At 38.0% G+C, this 15,675-nt stretch overlaps 1 protein-coding gene and 1 long non-coding RNA gene across 12 annotated transcripts in view; one reads left to right on the plus strand and one right to left on the minus strand.

Moving 5' to 3' along the window:
• The window catches only part of LOC115611119, a 37,618-nt gene extending 31,674 nt beyond the window's left edge, over positions 1–5,944 (plus strand). For all 4 annotated transcript variants that reach the window (XR_004389941.1, XR_003992476.1, XR_003992475.1 and 1 more), the window contains 3 exons: positions 533–3,614; positions 3,847–4,031; positions 5,742–5,944. This is a non-coding gene — a long non-coding RNA (uncharacterized LOC115611119). The remainder of the gene's footprint in view (positions 1–532; positions 3,615–3,846; positions 4,032–5,741) is intronic.
• The window catches only part of HMCN1 (hemicentin 1), a 191,877-nt gene that overhangs the window by 2,703 nt on the left and 173,499 nt on the right, over positions 1–15,675 (minus strand). For 2 of the 8 annotated variants that reach the window (XM_030493507.1, XM_030493508.1), the window contains exons 92-105: positions 15,417–15,587; positions 13,599–13,769; positions 12,997–13,146; positions 12,526–12,663; positions 12,093–12,214; positions 10,364–10,601; positions 8,757–8,819; positions 8,061–8,180; positions 7,676–7,810; positions 7,130–7,243; positions 6,740–6,865; positions 5,802–5,930; positions 2,956–3,306; positions 525–644 (exon numbers count right to left, since the gene is read on the minus strand). In XM_030493507.1, the coding sequence (XP_030349367.1) occupies positions 525–644; positions 2,956–3,306; positions 5,802–5,930; positions 6,740–6,865; positions 7,130–7,243; positions 7,676–7,810; positions 8,061–8,180; positions 8,757–8,819; positions 10,364–10,601; positions 12,093–12,214; positions 12,526–12,663; positions 12,997–13,146; positions 13,599–13,769; positions 15,417–15,587 (2,148 nt within the window). The other 6 variants (XR_003992472.1, XR_003992473.1, XM_030493509.1 and 3 more) reach the window with 6 other exon arrangements.

A 15,675-nucleotide genomic window follows, 5' to 3' on the forward strand; every position in this document is an offset into this window, starting at 1 on the left:
AACTAGCTGGGTAAGGGCTCAGCAGACTACAATGTACCTCTATGCACAGCGAAATCCTTCAGAATCCTGTCTTGCTGTCTGAGACACTGGAGCCACTAGTTCCAGTACTGCGCATTCATTTATTATTGTTGGCATTTTATTACTGTGCTGGATGGCATATTGTGCAAGAGCTGCCCTACAGTCTTGATCCAACATAAACTGCAGTCGTCTTGTCAATAGAGCTAATCAGGTGAGGGGATTTTTTGGGGGGTTTTTTGGAGATAGGATCAGAAAATCTGACAGTACCCACAGTACCCTTTTTTGACAGAGGCAGGTTAAGGATTATACCGGGTTTGATCCTAAAGCTGCTGTCTACTTGCCTGGAGTTAGATGTGTAATGTAAGGTGACCTGAGAACCTCAGAGAATAAGAAGCTGCTGTTGTATAATTTGCTTTGTTTTACAAAACATTAAGATGTGAAATATAAAAACTTCTGAAACTTGAAATTCTGAATATATTTCTCATCACTCAGAGGGATCTCTGTACCTTGGCAGGTTTTGCCATTGTGCATAAGGCGATAACCAGATGGACAAGTACACTGGTAACTTCCCAGCGTGTTTCTGCATTCATGCTGACAGGTATGTCTGGTTTCACATTCATCGATGTCTGTGGAAAGAAATGTGAACACGTACACATCAGGATTATTTGAACCTGGTATCAAACAGCGGTATTTTTTCGCTTATTTATGTACAAGCATATGCACAGAGTTGGTGGAAGTTGTCTGGGTCTTCTTTTCTGATGGGGTTGAACATATAAGACAAGCAAGTCCTTTCACACCTTACCTGTGCCATTCCTTGTAACTTTTTAATCATTAAAGTCAGCTTTGAGGGGATCCTCATCTCTTTTGATAGCAGCCATAATACATACTCTACCTGAAGAGACCAGTTGTGATACAGAGTTCTGGGGAGAAAGGGGGATGTGCAATCTGTATACATCAATGAGGTTATACAAATACAGTCTTGCCCCAGAAAGCAAACTGTGGTGCCTGGTAATAATGTTTTAAACAATATGCTTAGGAAACACCCAGATTAGTTATCTCAACAGAGGAAGCCTTGACAGTGGGAGAGTTGTTCTTACAGTTAATCCCTCCTCAGGCAAAGGTCTTTCCCTTCCAAACTGATCTTCCCCATGCCACAGGGATGAATTAAGCTCAGTATCTGGGAACACTATCAATAAACGCTCCTAAATTTTTTATTTTTTTTTTTAATCCCCCTCTCAGATACAGAAGTACTAGACCACTGTATGTAAAATTTTCAAAGCAGAGTAGTGTGATTTAGACACAGATCATATATAATTATAATTTCTTTTGAAACATCTGCCTCATTCAGGACAGCAATAGAGACCCTACTCAAGTTAATCTCAGGCAAGAGGCAAGGCTTGCATGATTAAAACAGTGGAAGGAAGTTTCCTTCCCCTCTCTTTGTCTGATTTACAGGGGTTGCATTAGATAAAAATGCAAACACAGACGAGAAACAGATGTGACTAGAAATTTATGGTATGTTGTTATCAAATACTGACAGTTGTCTGTTGAATGAACTTCCTTTTTAAAAAGCCTCACTTAGGTACATTTTTCATATTAAACAGTAATTTTTGAAATTTATATGTTTATTCCAATGAAATGGAAGTACAAGAATATTAACTAATTCAAACTGGAAGCTGGAGTGAAGAGGGTAGATTTTAGCTTAACCCTTTAGTTAATAGTGGTAGCTGTATTCCTAGGTCTTTTAATTAAACTGCTATACCTATAAAAAACGTCATGTTTACAACTACTGAAATTTCTTTACAACGTAAATACAAGGTTTAATGTCTGCCTATCTATAATTAATAAAATTATACTTACATTTTCCAACATTATATAATATATGTTGCTATGTAATTCTAGCAATAATTCTCATTGCTAGAATCTAGCTGTAGATTACTATTTATCCTGGAAGGGTATTGTGCCTCCTAGGAAGTGTCATTGGCATATATGCTAGGGTGAAGTACATAGCTACATACTATACGTATGTACATATGTACTATATATTACTATTAATGTTAATGTTAAATGCCCTGGGACAAGCTCTAATAAGGCCTAGCCTGTGGTACAGTTAGATCTGAACTCAGCAGTATTATCACAAAATAAATGAACTGATTTTTTTTTCTTAAAAAAATCAAAATGTGAGTTAAGTTGTCAAAGTCTGGCTTAAGAGAAGTGTATTTCAAAAGATGAATTAATTTTTTATAACGCCCCCAAAAAAAACCGGGCAGAGCTTGTCAGTTACCACAGCTGCCCTGCTCTCCTCATCAGAGAAAAAGAAAGGGCAGTGCAGTCATCGTCACAACTTACGACAAATCCCTTATTTGTTTATTTATAATCAGTCTCTCCACTCTCAGTGAATCCCATTACAACCCACTATACATCATAAGTATAGATCACTTAAGAGCTCTGCTTATATCACCTGTATGGCAGTGATTAACCATCCTGTAGCAGTGCTGGCATTGGCCCTAGTATGCTCAGTTCTAGAATTTTTATTCAAAACCTTTTGGAACCAAAGTACTACTACCACCAGTGGGATTCTGATATAAGCAACATCCCCAGGACTAGACTGGGTCTGATAGTGTGTTTTGAAGTGTGAGAAAGTTCACAAAGGTGACCTACCATAATCAGAAGAAAGAGAATAACAGAGGGAGATAATTTACAAACAACACAATAAGCAGCAGAATTTAAAAAAAGAGGTTAAAAAGGGGGAGGTTTGAAAACATTTTTGCTGCAATGTGCTCAGGAGACAAGAACATGCAGAACTCTAAATAGTTATCAGGGTAATTTGGAAAAAAACCACAGCACCACAGACCATCAGCCCCTGGTATATATTAAACAGTAACCTAAGAATAAGGACCAAAACAAGACAATTGCATAGATATGACTGACATTTACCTACACATCTGTCATTTCTTGCCTCATAGCCTTCAGGACAAGTTTCTCTAATGTTCCTTCTAGTCCTGGAGAAAGGTATTCTGCTGTTTCTATACTCTGAGAAGGAGCTGTAGAGATTTGAGGAGTGCCTGTAATACTGTTGAGGTTGATAGTTGTCTCTCACAGGGGAGAATTGAGCATAGTTATAACTATTGTAATAGGCACCATAATTTGGCAATCTCTCCAATCCAGCGCAAGATTTCCCATCACCTAATAAATGTTGTCCAGGTGGACAGATACACTTGAAGCTGCCGGGGGTGTTGGTGCATTGAAATGCACAGGGCTTAGGCACTTGTTCACATTCATTAGTGTCTGCTCATGTGACATGATCCAGAGCAACAAACCATGTGGAAAGGAGAAAAAACAAACAAAAACAACAACACATAACTATATGTATATATATACATATATATTTATCTCAGTCCGTAGAACAAACTGAAGACATAGAAGTGAGATCTTGAACGCAGCAAAATATGGCAAACACAATGCCAAGTAGGCAGGTTTCTCTAGCCTGAACAGTAATATATCTTTATCCTTCCTGTAAGGCTTCTTGTGACATAAGACTGTGCTTACGTAGGACAAGAACTCTCCTGAAGATTGTGCCTCAAGTGTTACTGAAGGTAAGAGGTGGCTGTGAAACGGGGACCCCAAGTCTGTTCCCCTGTTCTTGCAGAATCAGGGCTGTGCAATGGCCTGAAAGATGCCGGCTGCAGCTCCTGCTGTTTAAGAGAAAAGATGCTCTCTGAGAAATAAAGTGGCCTTTTGGACCCACTTTGTTCATCGTTTCAACTTATGCTGTTCACTGCTACTTTAGTAATATTTTTTTTTCTGTTTTTCTTAAATGCTCCACAGATGAGTGGGAGAAGCTGTTGGACCCCTCTCTAAAGGATAATACTTAACACAGAACATTCTTGAGAAGTACAGCATTCAAACTGGCACAGAGGGAAGCTCAAAAAGGTCTGATACCATTATCGTATTATGCATCTGGGGAAAAAATCAGGTTTTGAGGATGTGTCACAAGGCTGCAGGGGAAGGAGGTCAGTTACGTTCTAACCTTTGATGTTCTTATTGATGATTCCGGCTGTGAAAGTTTGGAGACTTAACTTTTGTACAATTAAAAACATAATTACTTGTTGAGATCCAACACAGTTAACAGAATTATTGTAATTCAGTTAAGTGGGCATGCATAGATCTATGGATGTTGTGATGACAGATGAGCATCCTAATTCCCTGTCTGTTGGATGGGGATAAGACTCAAAGAACTTTAACCAGGCTAAAAGTGGCACAAGTATAAACAAAGTTCAATCCTTCTGTTTCAGTCTGGGGTCCTTCTTACTTTTCAACTCTTCCCTGGGCTTACTGGAAACATTAACAATAAAAACTGGATTTTATTAACACATGTGATCTAATACCTTTGAGAAATCTTTATTTTAAATATATTTTTAAGCAGATAGAAACTCAAAGGTGTGTAAAGGTCATACTTTAAGAAGGAGCTTTCATTAGTCCTTGGTCAGAAGACAGCTTTAGGACAGCAGCTAGTGTTTTGTGAAAATCAGTAGCCCTAGACTTTATCTAGCTTATTACTGTCAGAAATTTAGGTGGTTTTAATACATGTTAAGGAGTCCAGGATTGATTTTATTTCAGTAGAGAGGTAGCTGGTGGAAGTAATGTCTTGGTCTATAGCCAAACAGTTTCTTACTGTAATTTAGTCCCTTTAATTTAAAAAACCAAATTCCTGGCTTTTGGTAGTTCAAAATCTTAGGTTGTTTAAAAGGAAAAACTTTATTCTCCAAAGCAGCTATTTATCTGTTAGGAAAGCTAATCTTGAAGAAGTCATCATGGAGGAATGCTTCTCTGATATAATACATGACAGCAACCGAAGCCAACTTCACTTAGTGTCATACACCAACATTCATAAATCATTATCAGGGTGTATCAACTGTTATATTTTTAATATTCTACATAAATACAGAAGGGGTGAATCTATATGATCCTAGTGCCATCCTAATATCTGTTAAATACCGGGAGATGTGTTTTATACACTTGCACTGACACCATACGTTAAACTGTCCTACTATCTACATTAGAGCTATGAGAGCATCCTTCAGATGCTAAGGCTCTGTGCGTGAGAGAAAGCTTTGCATATTTTTATGGCAGAATTTTCTACATAGATAGCATAGGAGAGCAACTACGTGGTCAGGATGCCTGTAACTGACAGGAATACTCCTTTCTTGCTATGATCCACCCAAACCAGAAAGGGGAGTGTTGGATGATAAATGAGTATCAGCTTCCCCTGCTTAACCCGTATGGGGAACATCCTTCACAATTCTAGCGGGAGGGTGTGTGTCGTGCCTCTTGCAACACCCTTCTTTTGGGTGTTCTCCTTTAGGGGAATACACATCACTCCCTGCATGACTGCCTTCAGGTGTGAATCAGTACATTCCAGGGTATAGCCAAGGACATTTCACTGCCCAATCAACTAGCAAATCTGACCTGATTTTTATAAATGAAGCCTCTTGTGAAGTGGTAGCTTGCACATTCATCCACCACCACTGCTCTGAGTCCCTTGTATGCTTGATTTTCACAGTATGGACCTATAAAACTCTCCGTTTGAAATCATTTAGTTTTGACTTTTTTTTTTTTTTTAATGGGATGCTCTGTTTTAGATAGATAGGTAATTTTGAACTTCAGAACAAATTTGTCTATATAGCATAGTCTTGATAACATTCTTGTATATATTCCAACAGAAAGCCCAGCTAAAAGCAGCAGCAGAAAATACGTGATACTAATGTGACTGGACAGCTTACCCACACAAGGTCTTCCAGCTCCCTGGGACCGATATCCTCTTGGACACACACAACGGTAACTTCCTCGTGTGTTCTCACAAATCTGGTTATAGCGGCACTGGTGGGTTCCATCCCGGCATTCGTCAACATCTGCAAGCAACAAGGCAAGGGAGTCAGAATTTTCTTGAAACTTTGTACAGCTTTAAACTTCTTAATGCAGAAGGAATGCAGTTAAGCCACAAGTGAATTTGGCCCTCTAGATAGATGTGGCCTCTGAACATACACTTTTCTTACGTGATGCCATGGTTAGACATTACTCTAAACAGTTTGTGTTATGAATCACAATCTGTGATTCATAAGCAGATTTTGAGCAGGTACACAGATAAATTTTTCAACTGTGTTGCATTTACACACACACTTTTTCTGTTAAAACTTTTCATTGAGGTTTCCAATGTGATCAGCTACTCTGAAAAGAGACATAATCCCTTTTCCTGTCATATCCCACTAGAAAAAAAGATTTGGTAGTATATATAACATTGGTTATGTTTAAAAGCATCCCTGATAAGCAGCAAGGATCTGTGATCTTGATTCAGACCCCTCTGAGATGAACTCTAAAGAAAGCATTCATACATGGAGCAAAACATTACAAAAGTCAAGGAACAATTTGTAGAATTCGAGGTGACAATGCAGAAAAGATGCTGAGGAAAAAACCCGTACTGTTCTTTCATAAGAACAATGGAAAACTGGAAGGGGCAAGGATACATCTATTCTTTTAATAACAGTTATGAAAAAGTTAAATATATATGTTCCATAAAAGAAAAGAAGTTGATGCCGTAATACATGTAAATCTTAATAACTGGAGGCTGGACTATTTCCAAGATTATTTAAAAATTGTTGTACAACACCGTTGTTGTAGCTGTGTTTACCATCACTGTACAGTACATTAGCACTTTACTCACCAATACAAGTTCCATTTTCTGCTTTGGTCATTCCACTGGGACACAGATCAATGCACTTATAGCCACCACGGGTGTTTTTGCAAAGCTGATCAGGCCTGCATACATTCTGCCTGCACTCATTTACATCTTTTTTAAAGAAAAAAAAGGCAAGCACAGAAAAGAACGTACTCACTTATGTACATGCATTTGAATTTATTTCATGCACATTTATCAGTCAGCCCAATTCCCACTTCTCCTAGCTTTTAGTACTGCTTTACAAACAAATTCAGAAATACATACTATCATCCGTGATAGGATTTTCATTTATAACAGTTTCCAATAACAAATACAGCAACAAACAAATGTTGTCCATTGGAAAGAGGGAATGAACATTCAAAAATTCATTCATACCGATGCATTTTCTGCCCTTTAGCTGGTATCCTGGATCACAACCACAGTGGAAACTTCCTATAGTATTGAAGCAACGCTGATGACAGGAGTTGGACTCTTGACACTCATTAACATCTGTTGAACAATACAAATCCTTGATACCATAAGCTGTGTGCCTTGTCGTCAGTTACCTGAACAGTATTTTGGTTGAGTCAACATTCTGGACTCTGATTTGAGCTCTAGGTATTACACTATTGAGGTATGTTCAGAAGTGTTTGCTTCTCTCACTACTTTGTAAAAGAAAATGCACATGGGACACAAAAGCAAGAATGTTAGGTTATTCCCTGATAGGATTTTATTTCTAGAGATGGACAAAGCAAAAGGTTTAAAAAATGCAAACCAAAACAACTACCAAAAAGAAATTAAAACCAAAACCCCACAATCTTCATAAGGAAGATTCATAGACACTGTGTTTGGGGATGCATCTTTTAAAAAGTTACTTTCACTCCTGTGAAAGACAGCATTATCAGCTTATGAAAGCTAACAGTCAAAGACCAATCTTCATACCTTGGCAACTAAATCCATCAGCTGTCCTCCTAAAGCCATTCCCACATCTAACCACGCAACGATATGAACCAATGATGTTTTCACAGTCCTGGCCAGCATGGCAGGTATGTCCACCTAACGCACACTCATCAATATCTATAATTAAAAACAAGTTGTAAACCTCATTATGTCAAAATGAAACACAGATAAAGCAGGGTATTGAACATGATCAACTGTGAAATACTCGATTGCAAATATATTCAGATATTAAATAATTAGAATACCACCAATAAATTCTATTCTTATAATGAGGAAAATAGCCCAGCCCAAATAGAACATTTCCCTAGCAACTGAAGTGCCATGGGGCTTTCTGTATCCAGCCTGTCCACAGCAGTGCTTCTCTTACCCTGACATGTTCTACCATCTGCAGAGATAGTGAGGCCTTTTGGACAGGAGCAGTAGTAAGATCCCATGGTGTTATGACAGGTATGGGAACAAGGATTTCCCACAGCACATTCATCTTCATCTGGAACAAGGAAAACCAGTGAGACTTCACAAGACTTTACAAGAAACTATACCAAACAAACCTTTCTAAGAGGTATACATCTGGTAAAGCCAACAGAGCAAAGCTAGATACAGTAATGGGGCAGATTCACAGAAATGGTTCAGAAGTGCATTCTCCACTCTCATTTTTACAGTTACCAAACCTATGCTAACTCAGCTTGCTGGAATCTTGCTTTAGCTCTGCAGGACTGGGTCGCTACTGTGTCAAATGAAAGTTTGATACAATCTTTTTCAAAGAATCTCAACAGAACAGATGGGTTAAAGAGGGTAGATTTAGATTGGAAATAAAAAATAATTGTTTCTTTTTTTTTTTATGAGGATAGCAAGACACTAGAACATATTGCCCAGAGAAGCTGTGGATGCCCCATCATTGAAAGTGTTCAAGCTCAGGTCAGACAGGGCATTGAACAATCCAATCTAGCAGAAGGCATCCCTGGCCATGGCAGGGGGGCTGGAACTGGATAATCTTTAAAGGTCCCTTCCAACCCAGATCATTCTATGAATCTGTGATTACACACTACCCTTGTCACGTCATTACCCGAACAGTAAGGTCCAGTTGAGTCGAAACCAAACCCAGCAGGGCACTGATTGCTACGATCTCCTGTATGGCAAAGGAAGAACATGTTACTTGTGGATGAAAATATGGCCAATTTATTACTTAAAAAACCCCCAGCTTTAACATTACTAATTGCAGCCCAGCTATTTATAAAAGATTTATAAGTGAGTGTTCTATTTGGGCACTGAAAGTCAGTAGTACATAGGTTTTGAAAAACCTTAAACAAGTGCGTGTATGGATGTCCCTTAGAGTGACTGCAAATTTCATCCCAGCCTGATACATCCTGCAAAGTTCGTCCATAAAAATCTCATTATTAAAAGAATAAAGACCATTCCATTTCACTTCACATTAAAGGAGGGAAATTAACACAGATCAAACAAATCACCATGTCATCGATTGTGGGAGGTCACTGTAGAAGAACACAGGCATGTGGTATGAACTGTAATGGAAACTTTGACAGATACTGCCCAAGGATCACATGTATTTTGCTGCCTGAAAATTGATTCATGAAATATGAAATAATTTTTTTTTTTTTTAAAGGCAGTATATTAATTGTTGGAGGAAATAAAAGCAAGTTCAATAAAGGCTTGGCCAGATTTATGCAGAGTATAATTTGATCTGAAGACTTCCTTTTAGCAGACCTCTTTTTAAAATGGAAAAAAAAAAAATACATATGGTTTTCAAATTGCACAATATATTCATAGACTGGCAAGTAGGAAAATCATTATTTTACTTCATTTAGAATGCTGTTATTGAAAAGAAAGACTGTGATAGGCAATCCCACTATTTCATTTACTTTCAAACCTAATTTATTTTCCTACTATGTGAAAAAAAAAAGACCAAATAGTATTTAAAAATCTAACAGGACTTTCTGTTAACCAATTATGACCTCTCAAAGGAAAACCCACTTACAAAAATAAATGCCCCATTCATTAAGGTCACTTAAGGTTAATAAAAGCCAGCAGTTAGTTAGTAGTGCTAAGACGCAGATGATGGAGCTATTTGCTTCTCATCTCTGTGTTAAGACTCACCAGATTTACAGACATAAGCATGTGTCTACACAGCACTGTATAACTGTGCACCATTCATATCTGCCCTTAAAAAAATATATCCATAAAGTACCAGTAAATTTTTGAAGCTGAAGCTCAGTATCATATTTTCTGTATATGCCAAATGATTCCAGAGAAGTTCAATCTGAGGAATGACTTAGGACATTTTGCCCATTTTTGTGCTGAATTTTGAATTTTCTTCTTATAGAGAATGAAAGGTACATGCAGAGAAATAGGGAAATATTTTAGGTTGATTATCTGAAGCTACTGGTGATGCTATTAGCAGTGTTGCCAAATGCAGACATACTTCATCAATGAGAACTACATGTGAAGTGCAAACTGCAACAACTTTTACCTATTATTCTATGGGTATATTACTAAGGCATGCCGATCCCAGGATCTACAATAAAGTTACCCAAGTTTCACAGAATTTCCTCTTTCAAAGCCATAAGACCTTCTGAGCATATAGGTAATGGAATCTGCAAAGACAGGATATTGTTTTTTCCACTGTTTTATTTTTGTGAAAGGTTAGAACCATACCTTTTGCAATGGAAGCGTGGATTTTAAAAGCCACTGTTTCTTCCAGTGGGTTGTACTCTGTTTTAATAGAGGAGGCATGGAGTGTTTCCACCAAGAAAGGCATCTTTCCTTTAGTGTAATCATAGGTGATAGTGTGGTTCCATGTATAGGGAACACTAACTGCATCTACAGTGAAGAGACGAGTAGAATGGGCATACAGTTGCCCAGGGCCAGTTTGAATATAGTCTTCTGTGTAATCCTGAAACAGCAAGATTTAGGTGTTAGCCACTGAGTACATCCAATACCACTGTGGTCTTTGTATTTTTAAAATTATATGAGATGTATTTCGAGAAAAGGTCTTAACAGCTGAACAAATTATATTTCATACAACACATACTTTTTTTACTTTTATTTTAACTGTTGACTCTTAACAGCATCTGGTATATTTCTTTAAATAAGAAACGGCCTGTGGTACTGAGGGTCCTGATGATGGGGGCCACAGCAAAGCATTAAAAAAAAAAAACCAACCCTGAAAATGATCTTACTGTTCTGTAACATTCTTTTGAGGTCTAAATATTTTTTTCATATTCTAAGTCAGATGCTGACAACATGCTAAATAAACAATCAGAAAAAATTCTGCCACTGGAAAAACTATAACTATTGGACTTAATACATATTGCAGTGTATCAAAATATCATGAATTTAATGTATATTTATTATACTGTAGGGTTAATACATTAAAGTATTTTCACTGGTTACCTACCACTGACTAATTACCATCTTTATAGATACAACTTCGAAGAATGTTCTCTCTTTTACAATAAATCCAGTTATCGAGAACCTGATTTTAAACCAAAACTTTAATACCACATATTATTATAAGCAAAATGTTTTTCATGTCTTATGCTAAACCAAAAAAAGTTCCTTTGAACTCCATTTTTCTTTGAGGAGTACAAGGTCAGTGACAGAAGCTATCTTACTATCAGCAGTAGAGAATCTCTCCTAGAAACAATACACAGAGCAATCCAGTAGAAAGATTATAATCTTTTGTTATACAACCATGGAAACTGCCCTCTAATCATTCCGGAGAAAAGTTCATAGAGAAGTGTCATTCTTTGAAAAAGCAAATTCTGTACAATATTTCAGATGGATTGCATAATAGGACTGTTTGCCATAACAGATATCTCCACAAGACAAAGTTTTGATGCTATAGTAGAGAAAGAAGCACATCGTTATCATAGCAACATGTATGATAAGAACACATACACCCTGTGATGTAATCTGAATCAGAATCTATTACTCCTCTGTCTTTGCAACTTTATCAGCCACAGCAATGTTTCTCTGCCACAATATGCATAATTGTAGCTTCAAACTAATCATCAGCACCTTTTATACTAAGGTGCCATGGTATAAAAGAGCTGGTGTCCTCCTCAAGGAAGCCAGAAAGTCAGAGAGGTTTAAGATACACCTTTATAGCTCTGCCAAAAGCAACACCTGACATGGTAACGAGGCCTAAAGACACCTCTCAACACACCTTCTGACATCTAAAAAATTTGAGTGACCAATACTACCTTCCTGATGATAACTTATTTTCAAAGACAATGTTAACATCTGTCAGTTAAACCAGGCACAAAAGAAGTTACATACAGTATAACAGTTTTCAGGACTAAAGCAGTGTCTACTGCTTCAATGTAGAAGAGGGAGGAAGCGTATTGTTGAGAGAAGGAGGTGGTGTCTTTAGCAGCTTTACCTTCACGTTAACATCAGCTACTGACTGGAGCTGCAGCACGTGGCCGCTCACAACAACATCCAGCAGCAAAGATCCATCTGAATCCAAACCCCTGGCAATATGAGTCATCCGCAGAATCTCACCTATGAATTTTAAGAGCATGTTGATTCATAAAACATCCTAACCAGAGGCTCATGTTAGCCACACAGATCTGAATTGGGATCCCTCGGCCAGTTATTTTATACTCATATTTTTGTAAGGCATACCATGCCTGTAATAAAAACCATCATGTTCAAATGACAGCTCTAAAAGCTGTATTTAAGCCACGTCATTCAGAAAACACTGCTGTAAGCACAACACTCAAAATTCAGCAATAGTTAGGTGCTATTTTTGAAGAAATGCAGTATCTATCAAGCTTACTGGAAACAGAGCTGGTATATCACAGACAACTAACCAGTTGCAAACTCCACTTGAGTTTCTCTCTTGAAGACCGCATCAGTGAGCGTAAACCCATTCATTGCTTCTCCAATTTCTTTCGCTGTTGTCCAATAAACGGGGCTGAGTATAGAAATGAGCTTTCTCATTGCTGGACCTGAAAGCAACGTGACAGAACATTTGAGAGCTATTTTCCTAACATCCAGCAGCCCACATCGGTAGGAGCTGAATATGAAGACCTAAAACTAGACTAATCATGAAGATTCAAATGAGAAAAAAAAATATGTATTGGTATATCCAGAGGAATCATTTTACAAATACTAATGTACTACAAGTAAACATTGAAGATTCTCTTTTACTCCTTGTCTGTGAAAAGTTCAGATTTGTTTTTTCAGAGATACTTAATGAAATTAAGTGATAAAAACTGACATTGCACAGAATTCAGCCTGGCTCAAGGAACGAAATTGATAAAAAGTAAAATAAAACCTACCAAGGCTCCGAGGGACATTTGTGATCTTTGCTTGTATTACCCTAGTTTCAGAGCCAGGACTGTCTGTTACTGTGGCATTCAGGAAAGCAATTCCAAATTCAATATCATTAATATTGCCAATGATGCTGCCTTTGGCATGTGAAGGCCCACCTGTGCCACGGAGGAGTGGAAGGAAGGAAAAAAAAAAAAAGCCCATATGAAAACTTTGCTGCCTGATATTTTCTGGGAGAGAAAATTAAGAAATGTTGTCCAGCATTTTAAGAAGTAAGGATATTTCTGCATATGTTACTACATTATTTGCAACAGTAAAGCTCACAACCTGCAAATAGCAGTATCTCTCTATATGTGATCTGATACAGAGATTCACAGTAACACAGAAATCACCTTACACATTCACATCTGAGAAGTACCAATTTTTTAACAACATACTCAAGTGCTATGTAAAAAGCTAACAAAAAAAAAAAAAATTCCTGCTGAAGTTGCAGGGGAGATTTAAGCCCAAAAGAGTGCAATCAAATCTGTCAAATTGGTACAGAAGAGTACCAGTCAAAGTAGGAGTGCCACACAATATTTCATTTCTTGCAGGCTGTAAATTAACTCACCAGGACATGCTTGGGTGTTACACCTGGATATCTGGGAGGAGTCTCCAAGACAAGGACGTCCACGGTTTAATGGGGCTGGATTGCTGCACAGGCGTGTTCGGGTCTGCTCTCCTCCTCCACAAGAAGCCGAGCATTGACTCCATGTTTGCCACTGCCCCCAGTTTCCATCCACTGAAGAAATAAAGAATGAAGAAAGCAACTTGTTATTTTAAATGTTTCAGGCTGCATCAGTGATGCTTTAGTGTATTCCTTCTTGATTGAATCAATGTGTTAAAGATGACCAAAACACCTTAATGGGTAGGATGGGTAGGAACAATTCTCTCCTCAGTGTCCTGGTTTCAGATGGGATAGAGTTAATTTTCTTTCTAGTAGCTGGTGCAGTGCTGTGTTTTGGCTTTAGTCTGAGAACAATGCTGATAACACACCAATGTTTTAGTTGTTGCTAAGTATCTGGTACTTAGCAGGATGTGCTACGTCAAGGATGTGCTAAAATCAAGGACTTTGTTCACACTCTCATACTCTGCCAGCTAGGAGAGGCACAAAAGACAGGACACCTGACCCAAACTAGCCAAACGGGTATTCCATACCACAGCACATCATGCCCACTATATAAACTGGGGGGAGTTACCCATAAGGGACCGATTGCTGCTCCATTTGGGCTGGGTATCCCATAGTGGGTGGTGAGCAGCTGTAACATGCACCACTTGTTTTTATTGAGTTTTATTTGCCTCTCTCCATTTCCTTTTATTATAAAAATTGATATATTTTATTTTATTTCAATTATTAAACTGTTCTTAACCTACAACTTTTACCATTTTTTTTTTTTTTAAATCCAGTTCTCCTCCCCATCCCACCAGGGGTGGGGAAGGAGTGAATGAGTGGTTGCATAGTACTTTTAGTTGCAGGCTGGTGTTAAACCACAACAGTCTTTTTGGCACGCAACATGGGGCACAAAGGGCTGAGATAATGATAGCTCTCACCGGAGTGTGTTAAAACATCCCTGTGATGTTTATCCTTCACGTGGCTTGGACTAAGGTTATAATTTTGTTGTTTTTTGTAGTACTGGTTTATGGTAAACCCATCTGGGCTGCTGCATTGTGGCAAGGTACCACTGCCTGGTTGGAGAACCTGGTTGTAAAGGTATGTAGATGCTCACATACCCAAGAATTGAGCCACTTGAAGAACATCAGAACAACAAACAGATGGATCAGGGATTTAATAATTTAAAAAATCATTATATCAGAATTAAAAATAATACAATAATAATCCTTTTGGGGAGAGTTATAGCAGGGTGTTTAGAAATTTGTAGGCATTTAGTAAGTCTCTAGCATTGCAGTTTATCTTCTGTATTGCTGATACTGATCCTGAATGTGTAAGTTCACCAACTGCCCCTTAGTTATGTATTGTCAATAAATCAATTAACTGCTTTGATTGTCATTTTGTTTAAAGCATTTGAACTTAACATTTTTCTCTGCTCTGGAATACATTAATAGAGTTCACTGGGAGCCTCATTAACTGTATTTACTGTAAAAAGTAGAATAACTAGATGTAGGAGAGATTTTCATACGCTATTTCCTGTTTTTATTAGTTCTACCTCATTTTGGGAACATCTAACACACGAAGGGGGAAATCCTTGTAAGATGACAGTCATTTAAAGAAAAAAAAGTGAGAGTGGATTATTATATTGCATGAAATTGTAAGTAATTACACAATGTTCTATATTTCTTCCACAATATGAAAATCTCACTTATGTTACGTATACCCTGAAGTCTTCCAGTGAAAGCTGTGTTTGATGTCTCTTTTAGTCCGAGTACTCACCGGGGCACAGTTCAGTGCTGCACCTCTGGATCTGCATGTCAGCCCCTGCACATGCCCTTCCACCACTGGCAGGGCGAGGGTTGTCACAGGTCCGATATCGCCTCATCTGGCCTCCATTGCATGTTCGACTACAAGTTCCCCAGCTACTCCATGGGCCCCAGTTTCCATGAACTGTAAAAATATGTCAGATTTTATCTGTCTTCCTCTTAACAACAGATACTTAAAATCAGACAGTCAAGCTAGGAAAATATTGCTATTG

Source organism: Strigops habroptila, chromosome 8 (assembly GCF_004027225.2).
Source record: "Strigops habroptila isolate Jane chromosome 8, bStrHab1.2.pri, whole genome shotgun sequence".
NCBI classification, from domain to species: Eukaryota; Metazoa; Chordata; class Aves; order Psittaciformes; family Psittacidae; genus Strigops; species Strigops habroptila.